The 27453-nt window shown below is 40.7% G+C and overlaps 2 protein-coding genes across 3 annotated transcripts in view; one reads left to right on the plus strand and one right to left on the minus strand.

The window, feature by feature from the left end:
* Nucleotides 1-1626: 1626 nt before the first annotated feature.
* The window catches only part of ncf4 (neutrophil cytosolic factor 4), a 50391-nt gene continuing 24564 nt past the window's right edge, over nucleotides 1627-27453 (minus strand). The window contains exons 7-10 of the mRNA XM_080462931.1: nucleotides 17518-17616; nucleotides 11102-11253; nucleotides 8350-8415; nucleotides 1627-3602 (exon numbers count right to left, since the gene is read on the minus strand). Of these exons, the coding sequence (XP_080319057.1) occupies nucleotides 3395-3602; nucleotides 8350-8415; nucleotides 11102-11253; nucleotides 17518-17616 (525 nt within the window). The 3' untranslated portion in view covers nucleotides 1627-3394. The remainder of the gene's footprint in view (nucleotides 3603-8349; nucleotides 8416-11101; nucleotides 11254-17517; nucleotides 17617-27453) is intronic.
* The window catches only part of pvalb7 (parvalbumin 7), a 62099-nt gene continuing 51465 nt past the window's right edge, over nucleotides 16820-27453 (plus strand). The window contains exons 1-2 of one of the 2 annotated variants that reach the window (XM_080462932.1): nucleotides 16820-17158; nucleotides 17257-17751. In XM_080462932.1, coding sequence (XP_080319058.1) covers nucleotides 17745-17751 — 7 coding nt within the window. In that variant the 5' untranslated portion in view covers nucleotides 16820-17158; nucleotides 17257-17744. The remainder of the gene's footprint in view (nucleotides 17159-17256; nucleotides 17752-27453) is intronic. The other variant, XM_080462933.1, reaches the window with a different exon arrangement.

The raw sequence follows: 27453 nt of genomic DNA on the forward strand, positions 1-27453 counted from the left end.
CACATGGAAAGCTTCAGAAAGTGTTACACTAACGAAGAGACACACTGAGGTACGAAGGATTTCAGATTGCTCAGAAATATCAAGCAAATTTTCTTTGAAATACGTAAACATGTATTTTATTTTTATGTTTAGCTCTTTTATGATGATGAGGGCTATGAGGCTGTTTTTCTGTTCTGACCCCTTTAAAATAAAATGCGTTTGACCCTTCTGATTTACAGCCTGAAAACTATAGTCCGTCAAGCGCTTGATCGTGCATCTTGACCTGTTTGAAAGCCTGACCGGAGCACAGTGGCGTGTTGGAGGTGCGTGTCTGCGGGTGGTGGTGTAGCTCTGGGGGCTCTGGGTTCTTCTCCCTGCACATGAAGCAGCGGCAGCTGGTCGGGACAGCGAGGAGCGGCGGCTGAGAGAGACAGAGCGAAGTCCGAGTGGTTCTGCTCGTGACAGATTCCAGCCAGAGAGCCGGCTCAGAGGGAGACCCGACAACTCTGAGGGAGCACAAACTGCACGTCTGTGTTTCTCTCAGCTAATGAAGCCCAAACTGAACGTTAAAAAGACCTAATCTGCTGGAGTACCATCTTTTAGGTTTGTGCTGGTTCACAAAGCTTCGGGTTGCCCTGGATGAAAGCTCTCATCAAAACTAAGTGGGAAAACTTGGTCGAGCTCAAGACAGCACAAGCAGCAGCGGGGAGCTTTTCTTAATTCTTTATTTATTTATTTTTTTCCCACTCACAACAAAGCACAGCTGAAAGAAAGCCCAGAGCCGATAAATAAGAGTGATTGTGTTCATGAGGCACGGCTGCCTTGTGAGAGGCATCACCAAGGTCAAACCCACACAGAGCTCCTCCGTCGCTGTAGAGGACTGGAAGAAACAGAACCACACGTATAGAAACTTAGCGAACACACAAAACAGGCTTTTCAAGGACATTCCTCTTCACCCGCTTCAGTGCTTTAGATAAATCGAGTGATTTTTCTGTGCTTGAATTTCATCTCCATCCTTTTTGTGTGTAAAGCTTTCAGGCCCCTAAACAAGCTTCTTTCGGCACCCGGGACTCAGCGAACTCACATTAGAGAGGGCCGCACGGGAGCAGATCATCACAAAAACACCCATTAACACCTAAAAAGCTCCATTTATACTTCTATGCGTGGAGAAATCTCAGGTGGCAGCTCAGAGAGAGGAAAAAGAGGCAGCAGCCTGTGATTTAGTGGCTCCAGCGCAATCGTCGGTCTGGACGCTGGTCGAGAATAACTTCACTCCGAAATGAGAGAAATCATAAGAAGATGTAAATGTGCTGTCGTCACAGAATCAACATGCATATATTTGACTCCATCTGCTGTTTCCTGCCAATAATGCCGAGTTCTGGCAAAAGGAAACAAACAAGCAGCTCGTGAATGCTCCACAGAGGAGTTTGTCTTCTAAGTGTCAGTCTTGTGTGATAATCAACTTTTAAAGATGCATCACTTCCACAGTGCCTGCAGAGGCGCTTAAAAGGGAATACGAGGGGAATAACTTTGCATTAAAGATGAGGACGGGGAGAGGGGAAAAAAAAAGGCAATATGTGAATTTCCTGAGGCGAGTGTGAATGAAATGCAGACACATGAAGAAAATATGAATGAGCCACAGAAGATATGTGGATGAAACACATGATCAATGATTTAATTCACCATCAAGGAGGAGTTTCATAACACTGAGACATGCTACAGCACCAACTCTTTAGCATCCAAAAATGTTTGAAGTGTTTAAAAAGTAATGCAAACTGCTGCAGAATAGAATTCAGGGTCTGTTTCATAAACAACAAGAGGATTTTTAACAGCACTGGTTGGTATTGCATGTATGAAAATAAAACAGTGTAACATGGAAACATCCAGGGCTCACAGATATCACAGATATCACAGATCGGTTGGATAACAAGAAATATGAAGAACAAAGTTCGAGAACTGAACTTATTGTACATGTAATAGAATTAAAATGAAATAATTAAACAAGCATGAGTGCAAAAGCGAGGAGTTTGCATCATTAAGCCAACGGAATCCATACAGTGAGCCTCTTTTACAGGATTAACAGTCAACCCTCGATGCACTGAACTCCTCGGCTTGAGACAGCCCGGACCCCAGCCGGGGTCCCCACTATTGGATGAGCCTAAGCGTCTGATCAACGCTTCGACCCCTCCTCTGGTTACTGATTCTCAGTATTTGGCTTTAGGATTTTTAAGCTGTATTATCAATTTGGATTATTTGAAAATATCCTTCTTGCAAGCTGTTTGCTATTGCTAAATTCTAAATAAAAGTGTATTTCGATACACTAAAAAGGCCTAAATTTCGGGACATTCCCATTTCTCTCCCTGATTTGACATATGAATGATTAAGAGCGCTATTCAGTGATATCAACACATCATATCAAGTCTTTCACAGGTTGTTTCAGCTTAATTGCTGCTTAATGCCCTTGTGTCCTATGCCTGGACTCTAAAGCCTCAGTCCGACGGGACCAAGTGCACGTCGACAAAGAGGGGCGCGGTCGTTAACAGAGGTGGTCGCCATTATATAGTTCAGGCCTGAAGGCTGCTGTGCTGACCTGGCAATGTCGACTGCAACATGGGCGTGACCTCTGGATGCTAGACCGTGAGAGTCGGAGCGAAGCACCCTCGCCACCCAGCCTCGACAGTTACTCAGTTGTGTTTCTCCTGTCTACTGAACCGCAGCAGGGGCCGGGTAACCTTACCCTTAAGACGGAGGGCTGAAGACCTGGAGTAAGTCAGGTTAACTCGTAGGTTGACAGCTTCTATCAAATGAAAGAACTATTACACATGAACTTACTATGAATGCACTTCAGTTTTTCTCTTTGCAATTTTCAGTGGCGAGGACCTTCAATATTATCAGAAATTATAAATGGATAGTAATGGTGGTAACTGCATCTTAGATCAACACAATTGGTCTGGCATTAGTTCAGGGTTGGATTTGAAACGTGAAATGTGGCATCGAACAGTTTTACACTCACAAGGTCATTTGGGATGACACAAGAAATGATTATTTTTGTTCATAAAAGCTTTTTCATTCAACAAAAGTGTGCTTAGGAGAAATTTCACAAAAAAAATATTGGAGACAAGTTTGTACTTAAAGGGCCACTAACTAACACTAACACTAACACTAACACTAACCTGTACGCATTTATGATGCTCACCAAGGTTTACCCTGCACATAATGAGCTATCTATAGTACATTCCAAGAAAAATAAAGAATCTCGGAAGGTAAAATGCAGACGTTTGTTGAATGCTGAGTAAAATGAATGGCGTGTTCAATGAAACAGGCCAGAAATAAAAGTGAAATGCTATATTGAGGAAACATTTGAAAATATACTTGCTCGGCTTTCGAAAGACCTGTAACTTTTCCCCCTTCATTCTCAGGCTTCAACATTGTAAACAGAAAAGTCAGAGGTCAGGGTAACATGCAGTTCCCATGGAAACTGATTGACGGGTCTCTTGACCTTGCTGCACTGACCCTGGCTTTCAGTGATCATCAGCTGGATGTCGTCGTCGTCAAGGATACGGATGAGGTCTCCCTCCGGGTCGCGGTAGTTCAGGGCGATGTCGTCTATTTTGAAGACGTCCCTGAAGGGGGATTAATACCAGGAGACGGTTACTCAACAAACGCTCATTTGATCACAGTCACACTGACGTGACACCAACAGAAAGCAACTGAGGAAAATCCACGACAATTATTTTAGCAAAGGCGTAATATAGATTAAAGTAACCCAGTATACCCTGAAAAACAACATTTCACACGTTTCTAAGTAGCTTGCTGAAAAGAGAAAAATGTCATTGCATTTTGGGTGTCTGTTTACAAGACAATGATGCTCAGAGCCACTGACAGGTGGAACGTTTAGAAAATGTCGGCCAGACTGTTTCGGCTCATTACACCATCTTGTGGCATAAACTGGTATTACAACACATGGGTCTATTTGTGCTTTTTCATTTCGGAAAGGTTTTGCAGAAATGCTGAACGACGTAGTTAGCGAGTTGGGCCACGACTGGCACGGTTGGTTGATTTTGGAATGAAACCACTCACGAATACGCACAGAGAACAATATGATATGAACATTAACAATGGAGAGTACAAGGACATTCAAAGGGACAGACGACCAAGTTGTATTGTTATTACAGGTGACTGTCAACTATAAAGCTACCAAGTCCCAGTATATGGAGTGGGAGTCATGACACTCTGGAGGCTGCCATTGTTATTTTAAATTTTTTTCTATTTTTTCTAGTATGTGAAGCACATTGTGCTACGACCTTTTGAATGAACAGTGCTGTTTAAATAAAGTTTGTTTTGATTTGATTATTGTCTATCAACTCACACAGACCTACTTACTATGGATGTGGTGCGCATGCGAATGGCAGCATTTCAGAAAAGTTGCATTTTCCTTCATTTCGGAGCATTTTCAAAAAGCTCCACTTTGGGAGCTGTTTTCAAATAGTTGCATTTTCAGTGGCTCCGACCACCGCTGTTGCGTAAACGGACGCAAAGGTTTTCTGTTTCCACTTCAAAAACTGTGGAAATGGGGCCTTTATCTTGAAAACCTTTCACACCTCTCAAGGTTGATTTATATGAAACAAAACATTAAAATTCCAAAAAGATATTAGCAACGTGGAAGAGGTCATATGTGGTAACAGCTGGGCGTTAATAGGTGATCTGAAGACCGATTTTCATTAAAAGTTTTATTTCACTGCAGGAAGGTTTAAAGAATGGCGGTGAGAGGGGAGCTGGGAGCTTCAGACGGAGTGTGTGAGTGCATATTGCAAGGCTGGTGATTTATTAGGGACCAATAATAAGAAAACATTTTTCAAAGCGGTTCACTTTTAAATTGTGACGGCAAGACCGAGAACCTAAAACCTTTAATGCTTTGATTGCAGAACCAAGCCTGTGTGTTCCTGCTGTGAGGTGAAACTGCAAAACCACTGCTGCACAGCTGCATCAAACCATTCCATAAACAGCCTTTGTTGATATGTTACTCTTTCCTCTGCACATATTCACCCTGGTTTCCATTGCCGAGCCATATTAAAACTCATGACCGGGGTCTCATTTATCCAACTGCAGGGCACAATAGTCCCGAACACGCGCACACACACACACACACACACACACACACACACACACACACACACACACACACACACACACACACACACACACACACACACACACACACACACACACACACACACACACACACACACACACACACACACACAAAAACAATAATGAGTAGATAAGCGGCGGAAATGAGGTGATTATGAATGGGGTGGGCTAATCATCACTGCGCTCACCTATCTAAATTACCAGATAATGAGAGACAGAGGGACGGAGGCAATGAAAGAGAAAAAGATAGTGTAATGAGCACATGCATCCGGTGGTGGTGGCGCTTTGGGAATGAAGGATTGAAGGAGGGCCGTTTGTTGGGGGAGATTTGGAAGTCTTAACAGAAACTAATCTGGCGGGTTGGCAACTGGCAATCTGCAGGTTTTCAGCGCACAATTATTTAAGTCCACAGCCCCTCATGGATGGTAAGGAGGAGGAACATACTGAACATTGCCTCTATATACTTCATTATGACAGGTGACCTTTACATTTTTGGGTTTTTAAGTGTTCACAGTTCTACTCTGTTGTGCTCTAATCTACCTGATAATCTAATGACTATAAGCTCTGCTGAACTATTTCAATCAGTACTAAATGCTTTCTGACCTAACAGCTTGGCCACAAAGAATTTCCCCACGAAGACACGAAGTGTAATGTATTACTATGACGTATTACTATACCATACTATACCGGGTATAATTTTGAACATTTAGTGGCTGCAGAGTCGACCATTGCAGACCCCAATCACCGCATAATAAATATCTCTAGAGGCAGTGAGGATGCTAAAGATTCACTGAAGTTCATGTCGGAGTTTCTGATGAAGGCCAACAGGACATGAAGTTCTTCTTGCATCACCTGAACTACAGAGATCCCACTGGATCCGAAACGTTTCGGACCGGTCATGGAAAATCCCCCAGCACATTCCTGGTGTGTTTTTCCAAATTCCAATACAAAGAGGCAGTCCTGCACTGGACTCGAACCCACGAGCTGAACTTTTAAAAACTATTCAGATGTGCCAGGATGTCAGCACGGCACTTGCTAGGAAACGGACTGCGTTCAACGCAGTAAAACAAGTTCTGTGCCAGAGGAACATAGAGTTTCGATTCGGCATCTGTCAAGTTCGGAAAAGAGTGGAAACGCGTGACTTTTTTTGTTTCTTCCCCTCTGAACTGGACTGCACGGTGCAGAGACCCCAAATTTCCTGAACACCTGGAAAATGGTTAAGCTGCTTGAAACTTTTCTGATTAGTTAGGGAGTATTGGTGCTTTTTATTTCCACAAAATAACTCTTTCTTTTTTTCCCCTGTCCATCACTTAACATACATCAACTATGAACTGTACAAAAACAATGAATGTGCTTTCTAAATTCTCATATTTGTTTGAAATCTTTCCTTAAATCTATTGGCAGGGTTTTCATCTCATTCATGTGGAGTGGTAAGAGACCTAGATTGCAGTGAGATCCTCTACAGAGTCCCTAACTGCAGGGTGGCTTAGCTCTTTTAAACCTCCTCTACTACTACTGGGCCACAAAAGATCCTTCATTGGCTCCACGCCACTAATACAGACAGGTGTCGCTTTGAAGCCACATCTTGTATCTCAAAATCCCTTAATGTCCTCGTCACGTCAAGTCTTCCCCTGTCTACTCTTATCAATAATATCAATCATTTTCTTCATATCAGTCCTATATGCAATAACCATTCTTTTCCACCAGCGACACAGTATTTTGTCTTTGGCAAAGACAAAGCATTTAAATATTTAAAGATATGTATACCAGTGGTCTATTTGCTAGTTTGGATGAACTAACACATACATCTTCCATGATCCAGCTTATTTCGGTATTTCCAAGCTTGCCACTTCCTTCAGCACAGTGAGCCTAACTTTACGGGTTTACCTTCACTTCCAGGTTTAGATGATATGTTAAATAGTTCTTTTGAACACAAAAAGACTAATTTCGAAGATTACCGACAGTATAACTTCTTTTAATAAAAGCCTAGTAAAAAATCTGAGAGAACTGGGGGGATGAGCTTGGGGAGGACACAGAGGAAGATAGGTAGAATAGTGCCCTACAGAGTCAACAAAATTGCCTCCTGTGCAAAACGTAGTGTAATACAGTTCAATGTTATGCATCAAGCTCACATTTCCAAGGCAAGGCTGTCCAAAATATATCCTAACATAACTGCAAGTGGCAACAGTTGTAAAGCCCCAGCCAACTTAACACACATGTTTCCATCCTGCCCTGTTTTGGATCCCTTTAAATGCACTCAATATTGATTTACAACCAACCACCAAGTGCAGCAGCAGCCATATTTGGTGTTTTGGAGAGTAGATATTACACATTATCAAGAGGTGATGAAAATATAATAACTTTTACAACGTTTGCTTGCACGAAGAAGAATTACGACGACACTGGAAGTCCAGAAACCAACCTAAAGTGTCCCTGTGGTTGAGTGACATCATGCAGTTTATACAGTCAGAAAAGATGAAATACTCACTTAGAGGTTCTAGAGATAAGTTCTTCTCCATATGGGACCCGATGTTAACATATTTGGATGGACTCAAAGTTCTGCCTAATATAACCTAGCAACAAGTCCTGCATATTTAGTTTCTTCTCATTTTAAGTTTTTTTTTTATTTGTATTTGTTTATTTTCTTTCTCTTCATACAAGCACAGTATGTCTGCTCAATAATAACTCTGGGTATATTATTTACTTCTTTTTTTAAATTCTGTATTTATTTCCTCACCTACATGGACTATGTGTTTGTTTGATCTGCAGTGTCAAGTTTTCCTTATCTTTGCTAGTCTAGGTGAGTGTATATATATATATATATATGACTGTACAGACCCCTTGTACTAGACCTGTCAACATTTAAAAATAAAAAGAATAGTAAAAAAAAAAGAAATAAGTTTAAAACTTGTTTTTTTAATCCTGCAAAGACATGGCGGGGGAGGTCCACGGCAAGGACACAGATCTTGTCATGTGTCTGTATCTCCTACATTCATCTGCACCTCAAGCTCCTCCATCATCGCCTACCATTAACACATTTTCTGGAAGGTGCATTAATCTTCCAAAAAGTGTGATGTGATTTCATCTCCACCGCTCGACAACACAAATATTAATATTGCTAAACATGCGAAACAAACATGACAGGAAGCACACTCTTTATAACTACCAATAAAACCCTTGAAAAAGTGTAAAACTGGGACTTTTTTGGTTAATCATTACCTCATGTGAGCCAGAAGGTCCTTGTGGGTTGGCTGGATGCTGAGGTCCTCTTGTACACACACATCTCTGTTGGAAGAAGAAACACACAAAGCTAAATATTAGGTTGGATGACAAATAGTTAATGTTTTCCCTGAACAATGTGATTTTTTGGGGCATTGCCATAGACAGCACTCTGGTTTGATGTTATTGTAATGAATATAACATCCATAATATAAAATGTATTAGATCAGGGGTGTCAAACACATTTTAGCTGAAGGGCCACATTCAACACAATTTCATCTCGGGTAAAATAAAATAGTGACAAAATAAGGTTTACATTTTTCAGACCAAGTAACACATTTTAGGTCAATGCTGGATGTTTTGTATTTGCAAATTGAAGGCTATGGTGTGCTGTGTGTATGTCAGAGATAAGAAACAGTTGCACTTGTTCCACCAATGGTTTTGTGATTTATATTTTTGATTTGTTCACAGTGGTTTTATTACATCATCCTTACTGAACAATTCAGCTTTCAATCGGTTATCAAAACCAGTTTCACCAAGTATTTACGATTCTTAAATCTCAATGCCTCCTCAACAGTTAAAAGCAACCCTAAAAACTTCAAACAAGACTATTGCTGACTCAGTTCATTCAATCATCAGTGTTTACTTTCATCAGGACTCATTTTAGTCTCCCACCAGAAGCAAAACGAAAAGTCTGATTCCATAAAATGCACCATGGTTCTCCCATAGTCTATAATTATTATCACATTGATTTACTTTGCCCCTTTGGAAGAAGTCCGAGCCCACCTGGGCGGGAAAACTGGCTGACATTGAATAGAGGTCGGCTGATGCAGAAAGCCGAAAAACACTCTGCTTTGTTCTGTCTCACTTCAGCTTCAGTTCTTATTTCATTGTAATTTAAACCCTTTGGCATCTTATTGTCGACATCCCATTGAGTTTTGTTGGTTTTTAGTGTCTTATTCAGTGCTGCTGTTGCTGGAATTGACTGAACGGGACTGTTGCCTCTTGTATTTCCGATATGATTTACTACACAGATCCAAATCACAAGCTTTTTTTAGATTTTGGATTAGAAAGAGATTTTTTATTTATTTTTTGCCAATGTTGATTGAATTTTGGATGTTTTAACCATTGCTTCCTTGCATCTAAGGAAGAAGACAAAAGCTTTCCAAGGCCATTGTTATGATGGATTTGTTTGTTGTCACATCTCAGCAATGTTGGTCTTTATTGCTATTTGCAATATGGAAACTCAGAACACTGAAAACAATGATCTTGGAGAGCTTTTGTCTTGTACTTCGACTTAGATGGGGTCCTAATATCATTAGAGGAGCCAGCAGACATCCTGATATACTGCCTAACACTAAGTCTGTTCTAAGTCTCATATTGAAAGATGAGGTCTCCATGAAGAAATATGCATCTATGAGGCTTATAAATAAACCTGTGGAAAGATCTTAAAACTTCCTTCCTTGGACCACCTTTGATAGATACTGATAATTAACTGGCATTACACTTTGACCCTAAAATCCTTTGTTCCCTCCTTAAAACAAAATATTGACTTAACCACCAATTCCGCCCTACATTTTCATGTGAAAACGGAAAACACCTATTGATGTATTTCAGGTGTCCGTTTACATGGCAACGGTGCTTGAAGCAAGCTTTTGAAAAGGAATATTAAGGTGGAACTTTGCTCTACTCTGACTGAAATGGGGAAAAGTGCAACTTTTTGAAAACAGTCATTCAGTCTTAATGGAAACGGGGAAAAACGCTACTTTCTGAAACACTGCTACTGCTCATGAGCACCGTGGTCGTAGTAAATAGGTCTTCCGCACATGCACGAGTAGATGGACAATAACAACAATGGCGGCCTCCAGACTGTCATGTCTCCCAGTCCAGATTCTCCTGGGACTTGGTAGTTTGATAGTTTGGAGTCACCAGTAATTGCAAATCAACTTGGTCGTCTGTCCTTATGAATGCTGGTGTCCTCGCCATTATTAATGTTTATAGCATCTTGTTGTCGTATGTGTGGTTTTATTACATGAACAAACAACAGCACCTCGTTGAGGCCTGGCATGCTAACTACATCATGTTCAGCATTTCTGTCATTTCCGTGTTCATCGTTTTCAAAGCGTTTTCAAAACATTGACGTGTCAACGAGAAACCTTTCAAAACAATGCTTTTTTTTGTTGAAACATTGTCGTGTAAACAGGTCTTCAAACTTCCCATTCTTGTTTCTTTCATTCCACTGAAAAGACCTGAGAACATTTCATTGTACTTGTTGTATCCTGACAGTAAAATCAATCATTCATATATTAAATATGTTGAGACAATGAGGACAGGGGCAAGATCGACCTCACATTTTTTTTTTGTCTTTTTTGTCAAGAGGAATAAGTTGGCACACAGATTTAAAGCTTCAATTGAATATCGGTCGTAAATTTGCATTTTCTGACATGAAATATTCATCAGCCAATATAGAGCATTTTCCAGTCATTCATTTCTTTTGCCTCCGGTGTATAAAGGTTGTTAGACCTGTTATTTCCAATAGACTCCATTAGGGGCCAGAGGAACTTAGTTGATGCCAAACCAAAGCACAGCACTGTGCTTCATTGTGATTTGCATGTCAGTTATTAAAGGAATAAAGATTGCAAATCAATTGGAAGCTTTTTAAACACCTCAAAGCAAACTGTTAACAATCTGGCTAAAACCGGGCTTCCTGCTGCTGTGTTAAGTCTTGTTAAGGCAGTGATGCCTGACAGACCTGGTGTCGACTCCAGAAGGGGTGAGCAGGAAGCAGCGCAGGCAGCTGTACGGGTGGCCTCCCCCTTCGCTCTCAGAGTCACTCTCCGGGAGGGGCTTTATAATCTTCACAAAAGATTCTGGGAAGATTCCTGTCTGATTGTTGGCCATCCCCTAAAAAAGAAGATGCAGAAGAAGAAGAAGACATGAGTTTCATGGGGACCGACAATAAGACGGGTGATTTACTGGAAAGTAACATGCAGAGAAACACATCTCCAGAGAAGTTTTCCTGGCTAATGAGCTTGTTCATAATATGCTGCTGATGGTAATAGCAATACAGCCTTTTTACAACACCCCTGGTGTCTGAGTGTGTTCGGCTACAGGAGCAGAGACGAGGATTCAAAAAGCATCCAGCAGTTTCTCACATTTACACAAACAACACATCGTTTCAGTGCAAAGAGGCTTTCATTTCATCAAAAAGCACCACACTGATCATAACATACAGAGATGTTGTACATGAAAACTCTAAAGCTGAGTGGAATATTTGTTATGTAATACGCTTTTTTTCATCCATTTTTTTATACTGCTTTAGCAAATTTAAGGCCGTGGGTTGAAATCTAAATTTATAGCTTCTCATACTGTAGCTCCCAGGCTGGAAAAGAAAGAAGCTATGATACTGCAAGTAAACATTAAAAGGGGATAAAATAACATTAAATATATGAGCAATATTGTTTAACTTAAAGCAAATGGCAGTGATTTAAAGGTGAATGAATGCATGCAGGCTCCCTCCAAAGATGAATTTGACTATTTTGGATTTACAGTAGATAATACAATTGATATTTAAAATGATTTGTCGTCTCTTACAGAAAACAACATGTCAATTAACCATATCAGCTATATCTCCACTCATCAGCCACTCTATCAGGTACATTTAGTAAACCACACATAGAGTTAGTCAGTCAATTGTAAAGTCACAACTCAATATATTTAGACCTGGTGAACAGGAGCTGCTGAAGATCAAACTGAGCTTTAGAATGGGGAAGATGGTTTAATTGACTTTGAATGAGGCATGTCTGTGCCAGACGAGATCGTCGACTTAAACACAACCATCTCTACAGTTAACAGAAATTACTGTAGAAAATATTAGCTACCCAACGAGCAGCAGTTCCCTGAACCAAAAGGTCTTGTTGACACCAGAGGTCGGACGGAAATGGATAAACTGATTTGAAACGATAGGATAACAACAGTAACTCAGTTACGATCGAGGTATATGCAGCATCTCTGAGCTCGGTTAACATGAGAAACCTTGATGCTGACTATCTATACCAGCAGAAGACTCCATCGGGTTTCAATCCTGTCAGGTAAGTCGGGAAACTGAGGCTACAGTTTACAAAGACGCATCATAAGTGGACTTTAGAAGACTGGAGAAACGTTCGCTGATCTGATGAGTCTCGACTTCTGCTGCCACATTCAGATGTTCATTTACAAATCTGCAGTATGATGCTCTCACGTCGATATGCACCAAATTGTCTCAGCACTTGGTTAAATTTACGACACCAAGAATTAGGCGAGGCGTGCCCAACAAAGTGGCTGGTGAGATTGTCTTGGTTCAAATGTGCTTTCTCAAAAGTTGAATTGTCTGATCTTTTCTGTAAGGCTTGAAGTTTTTTAAACATACTTTTGATTTGAGTGTTTCTGATATGTAGTGATTCAAGTACTCAGGTGAATTTTCAGTAGATGTCTTAAAGTAATTTAATCAGACACGACAAAGCTCCTCCAGATCCACAGAAAACATTATTCACCATTTTTAGAGCCTGAGTGCTTCCCATCCAGCTCGGAAACGGAGTTTGTGTTTCTTTTAAATGCACAGTGGAAGAACAACCGGAGCATAAGCAGTTATTTCTCTGACACTTCACAGTCGCTCAGCTCAGTCGTTGCGTTTACTGCCGGCCACTGAGCAGCATCACTGCAGCAACCGGCGGGGAAGTCGGTTTCTAACTGGCAGCCTCGCAGCGGCTGTATTTCCCAGTCTCTGCAGGACTCAAACTGTTACTTTGTTTCTCGCTTGAAACGTTTACCTTGATGCACCAGCAAGCCAGTTGGATTTGTCACGTTTTCCACCCACAGCCGCTCTGTCCACCGACTAAATCAAAGGCACTCATTCAACTTTTCACAAGTTTTTAAGTGTTACATTAACCCCCCCCCCCCCAAAAAAAAAAAACACTCACTGGCATGGGCACAATTTTGCCAAAAGAGACAAAAGAAAACATAGCGAACTCTATTGTTGCATAAGGTTTAATAGATTTTGCTCTACAAATCCCTGGATCTCTGTTGAAAGCCAAGCACAGGTGAAGAGCATCCTCCTCCTTCATGTTGATTCTCACTCTGTCCCTCTCCCACCACATCAGCTTCCACCTCCTTTCTCTCTTTCTCTCCCACTCACCCGCTCCCAGCTTCGCTCTCACACTCACATCTCAATGCTTCACACGATTTGGCCAAAACAATTTCGAAGACAAGCACTGCCTGCATTTTTAGTAGAATTTTACCAGTGAGCAGCTAATTAAGAGGTCCATTTTTGGACCCCACACGTGACACGTGACAGGGTGTAATCAGGCCATTTGGTTCATTAAGTACTTGTTCCTTTAAAAGAAACTAGAGCAGGACACTTCCAATTACACCAGCGAAGGTATTCTGTGGTCACCGTAGTAGGCTCCTGCTAACTGGGGATGACACCTTTTTTAGTCGTGCTTTTTTAGGTTTATTGTATTCTATAATTAAGTTCACTGCTCTGATAGGTGACACTATGTATGAGGTGTTAAATTTGTCTTGTGGAGCTGGAAACGTAGGGCCCCACACTGGTTCACAGGTATATGAGGGGTCGATGTGGCATGATCTTAAAATTAGGTTAAGTTTGTTGGTCGACGTTAGGACAAGACAACTGGTTATAATGGTTAAAGTAGAAAAAAAACATTGCATTAAATCAAGAATTCTCCAATTGGGAGCTGAGCATCTCTTGGGGGGGGGGGACACCAGAGAGCTTCTCATACGGTGCAGCAGGACAAATCAATTTCTTTGAAACACACAATTGTAATCAGCTGCTGGATTTCTTATAAGTCTAATTGACAGATCTGAATATCAAAGCACGATTTGGTGCAAAATCGATCCGCGGGGACATTTCCGGACTTTTCTGTATATAAAGACTGACCAGAATTTAAAGCATCTAACTTGCATGAGAAGAGTTCTGATTTTTATCCCCAAAGTGTTAAACGATGTCTTCGTATATTTTAAAGTGATGAAAATTAAGATACCAGGCACTGAAATATAATCCCCAGCTTTACACAACGTTTCAAGTGAAAACACCTAAATTTTGTGTTTTCATGTCAGAAATGTTTTCCGTTTAAGCAGTAAAATTTTAAAAACGATATTTGTTTACACAGAAACAGTAGAAATACTGATTTGGTCATTGGAGTGCACACTTTTTAAAAATTGAAACAAGCCAGGGAGAGAGATAACAGATTTTCTTCACTTCTGAGGCGTCATTCCAGGTATGAGGACACATATTACTGTTGGAAAACTATTAGATAGTGAATTTTGCACAATATAACCCCTTTAGGATTTGGATTTGGGCTGAAGGTTTGACACATCATGGAAACTAGCTTTTGAATAGAAACAGAAAGATACGTTAAAAAACATGTTTTAATGATCTGCAACAGTTAGAATAAGGGCTTGATAAGTAGTAGTTATGACTGAGTTTAAGTCTGAAGGAAAAGAATGTAGGTCATTGTAATGCCCCCAGTAGGCATGAAAACACAGAGTTTCAATTGAAATTTGTGAAGTCAATGGATTAAATCTACTTATTGGCAAAGGATATGTGTCCAACAAAACTCAGTATGTAGATACTCAACAATATTGAAGTAAAATAAAATTAATCCAAGTGTTAAGGGCCTTTCAGCTCGTTTTAATACAAGATGACTGAAATTTCAAAGGACAACTGAAGCTCACTGTTGCTACGCTAGGATCACTTTCCCACTTAAAGAGCACAACATTAGGTACACCTTGTTAGTAATGTGTTGAATCCTCTTTGGCTTTCAGAGCTGCCTTCTTCTTCAGAAATGTTGCTCCATTTTGACACAATAGTGTGGAACAGTTGATGCACATCTGTCGGTTGAACCAAAATGATATGGATCTGCTGTTCTTTGTTGAACTGAGATCTGGTAAATATGATGACACTTTGAGTTCCTTCAGCTTTTGTTGAATTAAAAAAAGAAACAGTTTAAGATTATTGAATTATTATCAAATGGTGGATTTAATTGCTTTAAGAAGCCGTGAGTGGGTGGTACCTACATATAGACATAATGGGCCGGAACCCTTGGGTGAACTGAATGTTTAAATTGAGATCATGCTGTCGTCTAACATCGTTGACTCGCCCATTAGGTTTGACTTGCTGACCAGAAGTTTCAATAGGTCCAAGTGGAGGTCGGCGAAAGTGGCCCAGGAGAGGATGAGGGAGGTTGAAGCTGGGTATGATGAACACATTTGGCCACTCCCTGTGAGAGTGTCTCTCCACCTCAAAGAGGCCGGTGCACGGGGGACCTGCTGAATTAACACCAAGGCACTATCCCGCATTAAAACGGTGTTAGAGAGGGTTGAACTTCAATCTTGCGGTTGGTGGTTTGATCCCTGTCTATCAGTCCATGAGCGAGACAATGAACCCCATGATGATCCCAATAAGGAGCAAACTCCATGCAAGGCACAGTGTAGAAGTGAGGAAGCATTAAAAGAACTTTAAAGATAATATCGCAAGCTAAATTAGAGGCTTACATGACAAGAATTGAGTGAGTATTACGTGACATCATGCATCTGCAACTTCGGCAACAGGTAGACAATAAATATATATTTTAATGAAGAAGTGCTGTTAAATTCAATAGCGAAGATCACAAAATTATAGGTAAATTTCTTGCTTATGTGCAGAACTATTTACCATGTGCCTCATGTGTAGTACCAATGTTTTAGAAAAGTTGTGTTTGCCATGTTTACATGGAGAGCAGAACATCTTGAGAATTTTCAAGTTTTCAGTGACTGAACAAAGTTCTAAATGAGTAGAAATGAGCAAAACGCAATGAAAGTTTGACATTTTGACTTGATTTGTGTAATCAAAGTTAATATTACTCAACCAGCAGACTTGTACTATTGATATCATTCAGTTTGTACTAAAGTCTGATTGACCATTCTGAATAGTTTTGCCAACCTTTGACTATCCTAGATTTGGTGAATTGTGTATATTTTAGAACCCAGTTTCATGTTCTTTGCCGAGAGGACTGATTTCCACCACTGCTACATCATCTGCTTAAAGTCTCCCTTAATAATGTATTCAGAGATTGTTTTCAGTATAATGGTTCTAACAGTTCCATGTATTATTAGTCTGACCAGTCCCGTCATGTATGACATCAACAAGTCATCTTCACAGCATTTGTTTTTAATTGGACAATAAAAATGCAAGTGGATCATCTGTTTCTAGAATACACAGATGAACCCTCCTGGTACCAAAGTCTACTAATTTACTCATATTGGCCACTTCTGGATGCCTACGTGAAGTGAACACGTTGCTCTCATGTTACAGCGTGTAATATTCTATCTAAAATACATGAACAACATACAGTAAATGTGGCACAATGTTTCCCGACTAATCCCCAGAATGGAGAAGAATCCATCTGCTACTGCATTCCTGCAAGAATTCAGTCACAACAACATCATCAAGGTTGTGAAGTGACGCGGACAAAATGCAAATCGACTCACAGTTGCTGTCCGTGGATGGGCAGAGATCAGGAGTGTGTCTGTCACACTAAGCTGGGAGAAGACCGCGAACGTTTCCACCAACCCAGGAGACCACATGGGAAGTTTACATCGGGATGCAGATATAGCGTAGTAGCAGATGGATGTACGTGCGCATGGTGACGTGTGGGCGCCTGCATACGCTACTGTGTTCATAAATTAGTTGGCACATATGCTTCCTCCACACAGGCTGTAGTTATACAAAGTGGACAGAAGATATCTGGGCCCGTGTCCCCTTTTGGAGGAGGTGAATGTCTATTTTCATCCTGCATTTTCATTTTCCCAATATTTCTCCTGGACTTTATTCCTATTAATTTACTCTTTTCATTTCCCTTCTTCTTCAAGAGGATATTTCTTTCCCTTGTTCTCCACCCTCCCTCCCTCCCTCCTTCCACCATACCTCCTTTTAGTTGCTTCTTTCTTGAGCTTGCTTCTCTTACACTCCTCTCACTTTATCTCTATCCATCTTCTGGCTCCCACTCCTACTCGCCTCCTCTACCTCACTTTTTTTTTTCCCTTTCCATCCACACACACACACTCTCTCTCGTTCTCTTCCACCTCCTCCCATCTCTCTCCCTCTCTCTCTTTCTCTCTTTCTGTTCTTACCTCCAGCCAGTCTGCGTTGACTCGTCGCAGCAGGAAGATCACCTCTCCCCTCTTCAGGTTCAACTCTGCTTTGCTGTTGCCGCGAAAGTCAAACATCGCCTGAGACCCACACACATACACACACACACACACACACACACACACAAAAGAAAGCACACACGAGTTAGTGAGTGAAGAGAGGAACGAGAGAAGAGAGGCACGGACGGACTCAACTCCAAAAAGGAACGATGACGGGTAGGACTTTCCACACTTTTTCATTAATAACATTCGAGTCTGCGTGTGAAAGAAAAACAGATTTTTCACGCAAAGAAGATTATTTATACAAAAAGACTGAAGTTTGTTGTGGGAGAAGACGTTCATGTGCATGCATGTGTATTAGGATGCTGGGTAAGGTTGTAAAGCTGTACTAGTTCATATTGGTAGATCCATGTAAGTGCATTTAAGAGTTGGCAGGTTACAACTGTGGTGGGCGTAGTGGCTTCCAGTCCAGGTTCTGAGAACCCTTGAGCTGGCGCCAGAGATCACAGGGTGGGCCCATCACTTTGCATGATCTTTACCTACCTTTCCTTCATTTTGAAATTTCCTGTTTCCGTAATGTGGGGAGTGTGGGTGTATCTGCCTGTGTTTGTCTTCACTGTATTGTTTTGACAAATCAAGGATTAGAGAAGGGGGGGGTCTTTTTCTAGGGGTCATCTGGGGGATCTTCAAGGAAAATTAAAAAAACACTGCACTTTTGTTTTTAGCAATGCTGACAACCAAGGAAAATAACGCAACAAATTCCTTCCATCGATTCAAGTGACAAATCAAGTTTATCATCACATTTGAGATCCAGTGTGAGCTTGACCATATTTGTGTGGCTGATTCTCTGCACAACACGTGTGCATGTGAATGCAATATATGCATGCTGTGTGGGTTATTAGTGCATCGAGGCGAGTGTGAGTAGGCACGGAGATGTTGGAAAAGTCGAAAAGTCCCACAGCCTGAGGAGGCGCAGTGCAAAGGTGTGTGTGTGTGTGTGTGTGTGTGTGTGGGTGTGTGTGTGTGTGTGTGTGTGTGTGTGTGTGTGTGTGTGTGTGTGTGTGTGTGTGTGTGTGTGTGTGTGTGTGTGTCTGTGTGTGTGCATGTGTGTGTGTGTTTGCAGAGGCTGGATCACCTACATTAATGATTAGCAGTGCATCGAAAATGAAATCATCAGAGGAGTCATTACTGCTTTAACCAATCTCTATCCTTGTGCAAAGACACTCGAAACAGTGTTTCACACACTCATGTGGAAAACAACCTGCAAACTCGAGCAACAAGAATCTTTCGCACACATAGAGCCGGACACAGTGCCTGTTCACAGTTCTGCTGGAACTAAACACAGGCAGCTCAGGAGGCGGCTAAACTCGGAGAGAGTTTGGAGAACCAGAGAGGTGCAGCAAGACCAAAAAAAGAACCAGGAGCGGTTAAAGCAGTGGGAGGGAGGTGAAGAAGAGGAGGTAGAAGAGGAGGAAGAAGTAGAATAGGAGGAGTAGGAGGAGATAAGAAAAGTCAAAGTTAAGCACTGGTACAGGGCTGCAGAAAGCTGATACATCACTGCTGTCTTTGTCCTGGCTGTTTCGCAGTTAGTGAATGTGCAAAAGTCCTTGAGTGCAGAAGCAGCTGCTGCTTTCTTACATCACCTCTGTGACAACAGCCGAGACAAACCTGGACTTTCAGCTCTTAAAGTGGCAGGAATCAAGATTTTTGACGAAACTGGAGACTCGGCTCAGTGGCTGACAACATTTTTAACCAACATATAACATCTGCAATTTCAATGACAATTGCTGAAGGTATTTTAGGGGTGGTTAGAAAATGAATACTTCTCAATTGATCACTTCAGGATGAAGGCATAATTACTCGTCAAAACCATACATGAGTTCAGGCATCAGTTAAATTCTTTTGATGTAATTCAAATCTGTAAAACTCACAAAGTAAGAAAAACAAAAGAAGAGACCAACGGAGGCGTTTTAACAGTATAAGGCTTTCGGAGTAATTCCCTAAATGCTACTGCAATCTTACACATCTGAGTCCACTTTGCTATTTTGACACACAGAAAATGATCAGCATTTTATACAATTGTGTTTTGTGAAGGTAACATCAAGTAAAGAATCAGATTATTGTCCAATTCACGATGTAAGATTAGTTGTACTTCCACCTGGGTGAATCCTGAACAGTGCAAAACGACTGCGAAACAAATAAACTGTTCTTGTGTGACAGTCCATCAGTCTCAGGTGGACAATTGGTTATCAAATAAAATTTGTTCTTGGATATAGTTTATAAAGCACTCACAATGACCCTTTTTTTTATGTAAGACCAAGAGATGTGAAAAAACTAAAGCTGCTCTGTAACTCTGGGTCATTTTCTGCAATGTACCTTCCACAACAATGTATGGAAACATCGTATGTTTGGTCCCTTTACAGCTCGTTGTCTTTGTGTGCACTCAATGTGACTGCAGATAGTGATCGTACGGCCACATGGCTACAGATCGACTGAACTAATTCGGCAATCATCCCAGAGTTTCTTTTTACCAAATATGACCAAATATGTCAAATACTTCTTAAGACAGGAACTAAGTTACAAACGTACTGTGTGTGACTAGCGAGGTGTACACAACATAGTATGTACCTTTACTTTTAATATCGAAAAGGTCTAGAAACCACTGCTTTTGTTTTTAGACCTGGCTCGATTTAGTCACTTATGTATTGGAGCACACTGATGTTTATGTTAAACAGCATTGGAGCTGGATGAAAAATTATAGCAAAACTCCAATACCAGATAAACTTACAGTTGTATTGTTGCAAAACTCTTGCATTACATGGCGAAAGTAAGATGCTCTCAAGACTGCAGACTGCCATCTGAAATAACTCACGGTTTCCATGGCTACACAAAGGTCCAAAAGGGGAATGGCAGACATTTTTTTGGACGGGGTTTTCCATTGAAGTTAAAATAAAGAGAAAAATGACATCTTACATTTCATCCATCTTCTGTACCGCGTCATCCCATTTAGATTCGTGGCATCCTGCAGCTAAATAGGCAGGTTACACCCAGGACAGGTTATCTGTTCAATTATGATATAATTTAGAGTCACCAATTGACTTTGTACATGCGTTTTCGGATTCTGGGAGAAAATTGGTGGAGCAGTGGGAAAACGATGCATGTACAGGTGGAGCATGGAAATTCCACGAGATATATAAGAACAACCCTTCTGGGAAACATTCAGCTTGAATTACAAGGTAGGTATAGGAACCAAATCAAGATCTGGAATCAAGTTAGTAATTTCAAATTTTGGGCATCTGTCATCTAAATATTTTCATCCTGCAATAAGCAAATTGGTAATTGGCTAAATAGATTATAGCAGCAGTCACATTAGTCTCACTAATCCATATTAACAGTTTCATGCTGTTTATTTACTTTGACAAACTAAGTTCTGTCAAAATGTGCAGGTCGATTTGAGATTGCGCAAAGGTTTATAAAAGGTTTTAAAAAATGTGTTGCAGCTTGTTTTTAGTCTATTATTAGCTTTTTGGTGTATAATGGTGGACTAAGCAAATGTGTGCCATGCACTTCGGTTATTCATTTGCAACAATTAAAATAAAAGTTACATGTCTTTATGTTTTTAGTCATGGAAACTGGGGTGTTGTTGGCTTCTGGTTCAACCCAAAGAGAATGCCTTTATTTGCCTGGTGTAACCCAAAGACATCATATTTTATGTTTCTAATGTATGACTCAACTGATGGCAAATTAACTTTGGAGACCAACCAGGAGTTCATCTGAATTCTGACTCCCCACTCACACTGCCCCAAGTGGCTAAAAATAAGTATTGTTGGCTTATGAGTGTTGTTTGTGTAAATGTTTGTGTTATTCATGGTCATAATAATCTTAATCATAACAATCCCCAAATATTCACAGAATGAAAAAGAAGAATATGAGGGACATTACAGTCGATCTACTTGTGTGTATCAGTCAATTAAACCAGTAAAACATTGATTGAAAAAATATTGGTGCAATACACTTAACAAGACATTTGAGTCACTGTGGGCAGCAGTTTAAAGTTGTACATGTGGAAGGTTATTAAATAGGAATAAAGTGAACTGTGCTAAATAGAGAGAGAGAGACAGAGAGAGAGAGGGAGACTGATGGTAGAATAATGAATCTAGGGAAAGAGGGAGCTGGCTGGATTAACAATCCACTGAGATTAGCTCAACCCCGAGGACACACTCTCTCTCTCTTTGAGTGTGTACGAGTCTTCAGATCTGCTATTTCGGAAGCATTATTCCAGGCACAATTCTATTAAAGCATCGACCCGCCGCTGGCGGTAATTTATAAAGTGAAAATGTGTTGGAGGTGATAAGCTACTATCTCCAACACAAACACCAAATATGATGTGACAAAGCAACGCCTTCTCTTTTCATCAGTCTATCTCCCGACCCTCACCATCTCTGTTCATCTCTTCATGCTTTATTATTTCTTTCTGCTTTTGTCCCTAAGTCCTTTTTGCTCTCAGGCCTCTTTTACGTCCCCACAAATGTTTTAACCAGCTAAAATTTGCCCTGACTGCTGGAGTCCAAGAAGTTGGTGGTAGGAGCTGACTGATCATGCAGTTAAAGTAAAAAGCCCCTCCCCCCAAAAAAACAACCCTTTTTGGCACATTTAGGTAAAATCAACTGAAACAACTGCACTTATAAACATAACAAGACAGTTTCTAATTAGTAATTGGACACAATAGATGGGCAATCCTGGTCCTCGAGGGCCGCAGCCCTGCATATTTTCAATGTGTCCTCACATCTGCAGAGCCCCATCATGATAACTCAGGTGTGTTTGAGCAGGGAAACATTGAAAACATGCAGGGCTGCTGCACTCGAGGACCAGGATTGCCCACCCCTGCTCTAAATTATAAAACTACCAAGTCCCAGAATTTTCCCTCCATTGAAGGAAAACAACATGAAGTGAGGAGAGAGCAAGAGGGAGAGAGAGAGAGAGAGAGAGAGAGAGAGAGAGAGAGAGAGAGAGAGAGAGAGAGAGAGAGAGAGAGAGAAAGAGGGAGAGAGAGGGGCAGCAGCTCCTGTCCATCCCAGGACGTTCTCTCTCCCTCTCTGACCTGCCCTAAATCAATATTCCGAGCCTTTATGTCCTTATCCACTCACATGTATTGATGGGCGGGTATCTCGTGCAGTAAGACTCCATCTGATTGGCCAAATATGTTAACATGCATTCGACTGAACGCAGTTCAGTCTTTTTAAATATGTATGCTGCACTTGTTGCTCTGAAATATATCGCACATCTCTAATGACAATCTATTAAACCTTTAAAAAAAATCCTCTCCGAGAGTCTCAGCCATGTTTTGGTGTCATCCAGCATATGCAGCATGATTTTGCAGTGAGTGCTCCATCCAAGGGGCGTTCAAGGACAGCTCTGAGCATTACTCACTGGCTGTTTAGAAAAGCTCATAGCCCTGAACACAATGACTGCAGTTATGCACATAAAGCAGAGAAAAGTAGGCCTGACAGCAAAAAACATGCTTTAGTTTTCAGACTGAGTCACGAAAAAAGTCTAATGTAAATGTAATTGATGTAATTGTCATTGAATTGACATGACTAGCTGATTAATTGGAGACAAGACAGACTGATAATAGATTGTAGTGTTGGCTTTGGGGGGGCATATGTGTAGAGTTTGTATGTTTTCAAATTTCTTTCCACTTTGAAAAAACATGCTTTCAAGGATAATTGGTGACTCTACATTGCAGGTAATTGTGAATCTGAGTGTGTCAGACTGAACCCACTCTAAATTATCTGCCATTTTAAAGCCATAAAGCCCATTCCTACCACACATAACCACAAACATCCCACAATCAAAACACACCAGTATGCTTTTAGGGAGAAGTAGCCACACAGCTGCATTCCTGCTTTCAGGTGTGCTCATGTGCCTCTTTCAAAGCTGCTAAATAAAATACGATGATGGTGAACCGGGGAGTGTAACTTTCAGACTTTATGTAAATTCGTGCTGATAATAAGTGTGTTCTAGATTTTTAGCAGCGGCTGGGAACAAACATCATATTGGTCCTGGGGGCAGTCCTGAGGGGTTTCACTGTAAGAGGAGGTCAGTGGAGTTCATCTGGAGCCTCCAGCACCTCTCAGCAGAGCCGAGCTGGCAATTTTCTGAAACACGATGGTAAAAAAAAACTATGAACTGACTGTTACTGTTACATTTACAGTACAGTAAGAATAAAAAACATAATTTTTCTATTACTTATGTGCAGAGTTAAAGATGAAAAGAGATGAAGATCTTTACATTTTTATCTCCACAAAGTCACCATTTTTAACAGGATGACAGTTCATCACAGGTCAACACAGAAACATACACAATCACAATACATTGATTGATTGTTGGAGGAAGCCACAGTGCAGAAAAAACAAATAAACACAAACAGAACAAACTATAAAAAAGGTTCCTGATTCCAACTGGTCTGTTAATCTCTAGACCTCTGTACGATAGAATTATCATCGAGTCATTTCATCTCTTTGTGCATTATATAGCACAATATTGTTAAAAACACTTCAATCAAACTTTTGGCAGATCACAGTTGGACTCTTTGAAGTTTTGTTTTTGTTTTTTTTTAATTGCATGAAGTAGAAGACTAGAGCACAGTTTACAAAACAGTTTCAAATAAAAAGAAATTTGTTAAATTGTCATCCGATTACATGACAACAGTGCTCGGAGCCACAGAAAATGCAACTTCTCGTAAACTGCTCTGAGGTCCTTTACTTTATGAAAATATTCTAAATCATGATCCGTGGAAAATGGTTGGGAACGCAACTTTTCTGAAATTCTGCTACTGCGCATGTGCATCACTGCTGTAGTAAAGAGAACTCTGTCCATGTTTGGCACCTTTATTTTTCCTGAATGGATGGCACATTCTTATGGCGTTTTTCTCTTGCGTAATCACATTGAGTCAGCGCAGATTGAGCTCGTAAAGTCTGCAAAAATGATTACTTAAAATTGTCTTGTAGAGTCTGTGAACGGTGTGAAGGCTGTGATGACACCGGCGGCAGAAAATCGTTTGTGGGAGACTTATTGTGATAAAAGTGATGGATGCTATTGCCACAAGACTTAATAGATCCAACTGCAAAGTGTACAAACACATGGATATTGAAGCACTAGTTGTAAATATGACATTACAATTTCAATCAACAGTTTTTAGACCATTTTGCAAACTACTCTACACTTTTTTCACTCTACATGCATGGGTTTTCTCTGGATAATTCAGCTTCCTTTTATAGTTTAATAACATGCGTATGAAGTCAATCTGTGTGTGTGTGTGTGTGTGTGTGTGTGTGTGTGTGTGTGTGTGTGTGTGTGTGTGTGTGTGTGTGTGTGTGTGTGTGTGTGTGTGTGTGTGTGTGTGTGTGTGTGTGTGTGTGTGTGTGTGTGTGTGTGTGTGTGTGTGTGTGTGGTTATTTAGAAGATGGATAGACAGAAAAATATGGAATAAATGCTAGAGGTCCAGATGGAGGCAGCAATTTTAAATCAACAGAGATAATTGCCTGGCAAATAAATATGCTCATATTACAATCTCACTGCTGAGTTTTATAGCTTCTAAACTCTTGAGTCGAACCCGTACCGCCACTCCTGCTTTCCATTTTAAGACAACATTCATGCAAAGTGGAACGTATCATAAAAGTTGTAATTACACCAGTTTTACTCCCAATAGCTTCCTAAATGAGTCTGGATTTAACACGGATCATAAAGTTCCTCATAATGTCAAACAGATCCGTGTGTGTGTGTATCGTCTTGCTGTGTGTGTGTACACACTGTTTATGGAGGACAGGTGTTTGGTGGTGTCGCACCCCGGGCGCTCTCTAAAAGTAGCCACACAACCCTTGGGTTCAGACAGCCACAGGAGCAATCATCCGCTGCAATTAGTCTCGCTCTGACCCCGCCTTAATGAGCTAGTTAAACCCTCGGCTCCTCACACTGACAATAGGGAGGAGGCGGAGATGAGAATAGAGGGTTTTTTTTCCCCCCTCTCCCTTCTTGTCTCCTCCAGACGTTTGATAAACATGTATTTTTTTAAGGAGATGGCCAATTTCCTGAATGCATCTTTTTGTGTGTAGGTCACAACACACTCCTGCTTGTCACTATTGTCACTCCATTTAGCTCTGATCGAGTCCATTGTACAGCATTAATCAAAAAGATGGGACGTCTTCGTCTTCATATTCAACCTTCTGTCAAACTGTGTACCTCTCTCGTGCTCATTAGCTGGATGAAAACATTAACACGTACTCTCTGCTCATTGGAATTACACCTCATTAGGACAATTATCTGTACGTTTAGCAGTGGCAGAAGCAATTACATCACCAGTAACATGGCCTCATTTTTCTGCTCATTAGACTAAATTAGAGCTCCCTTAACTGTAGGACCAATGCTCCGTTACGATTGCACTCAAGCAAGAAAAACCTCTACCTCTGCAGCACATAATACACTTATTTAGATTAGGAATTGTTTCTGTGTATCTTCTGTTGAGCGTACAGTACTTGACATCTTCCAATGCTCCACAAACTATTTTAATCTCCTTGTATTTGAAGACAGTTTGTTTTTGGAAACTCCTTGCTGCTACTGGGAACGTAAATCAGAGTGATGAGATCACGTTATGAGCATTTCATGCCTAAAAACAAAAGTGAAGAGATATGAACGACGCAATTATGAATACACTGGTGCATGTTGTGTTGGTTACTTTCTACATTTTTGCTGTAGTCTAACTCTAACAGGGGTATTTTTTAAGGTTTGTTCATCAATCTGTTGTGGTACATTCAAGTTCCTGAGTCAATACACAAGAATAAACTGGAGGATAAACCTATAAGATGCTCCTGACAAATCACTGATAATCATTTCCTCCTCTATGTTGGAAGTGGCATCTATAAAGCATTTGTGAGGATGTCTTATGTCTAGTGTTCCTGCAGATGAGTCAAAGTTCAAGTTCTGTTACTATAAATCAAGAATTTATAAGCTAATTTCAGGGAGTACAGATCGATTATCCAAGATGGCTTTCAATATGTCTTAACATTGCACCATTTGCCCCTTTGAAACATTTCTCTTCCATACCAAAAACAGCATGAATATTGAACATTTTGAGGCTCCGCAATTGCATAATTGTGCAAGATATACTCTTTCCCAAGCCCGAGCTCATTCACATTGGGTGCAGAGATCTGTCAAACACTGTGAGGATCTTCACCTACTTCCATTATTTCCACACTGATCCCCACCCTCCAACCCTTCTGTCATCCTGACCCAGTCGGCTGATTGCACCATGCCCTCCCCAACTGTAGCTATCTATGTCACAACTTCCACCTCCATTTACACAGAAATGACAGAAATTATGAAAGTTATGCCGTTAAAATGTCAGGCCATAGGTGACTGCTGTTTGTTGTTTTTGTAAAGAAACCACACATAGTCAGAACACAGACATTCATATAGATAGACGAAGTTGCATTGTTATTTCAGAGTCATGACACACTGGAGGCTACAGATGCGGTTAATTTAGATGCACATGTGCAGAGGAATTATCTACTACAGTTGAGGTGCGCATACACGCGCAGTAGCAGCGTTTCAGAAAAATTGCGTTTCCTTCCCATTTCCATGGAGACCGATTCTGAGTGTTTTCAAAAAGTTGCATTTTCAGTGGCTCTGAGCACCGTTGTCGTGGACCCAGAAAATGTGACAAAAGTTTTCTGTTTTCACTTATAAACCCTGTCATGTAAACGGGGCAGTAACCTTCAAATCTACAGAGTTAAACTTAAACAGCTCAAGTCTATTTCATTGAGCACTATTTCATTGAGCACAATTTTATCTCACGATATAGTGAAAATTGCATTTCTGAGAGACGTACACATACGTCTTACAGTTAAGGATCAGCTCCAC

This window comes from Lipophrys pholis, assembly GCF_963383615.2.
Source record: "Lipophrys pholis genome assembly, chromosome: 5".
Classification (NCBI taxonomy): domain Eukaryota; kingdom Metazoa; phylum Chordata; class Actinopteri; order Blenniiformes; family Blenniidae; genus Lipophrys; species Lipophrys pholis.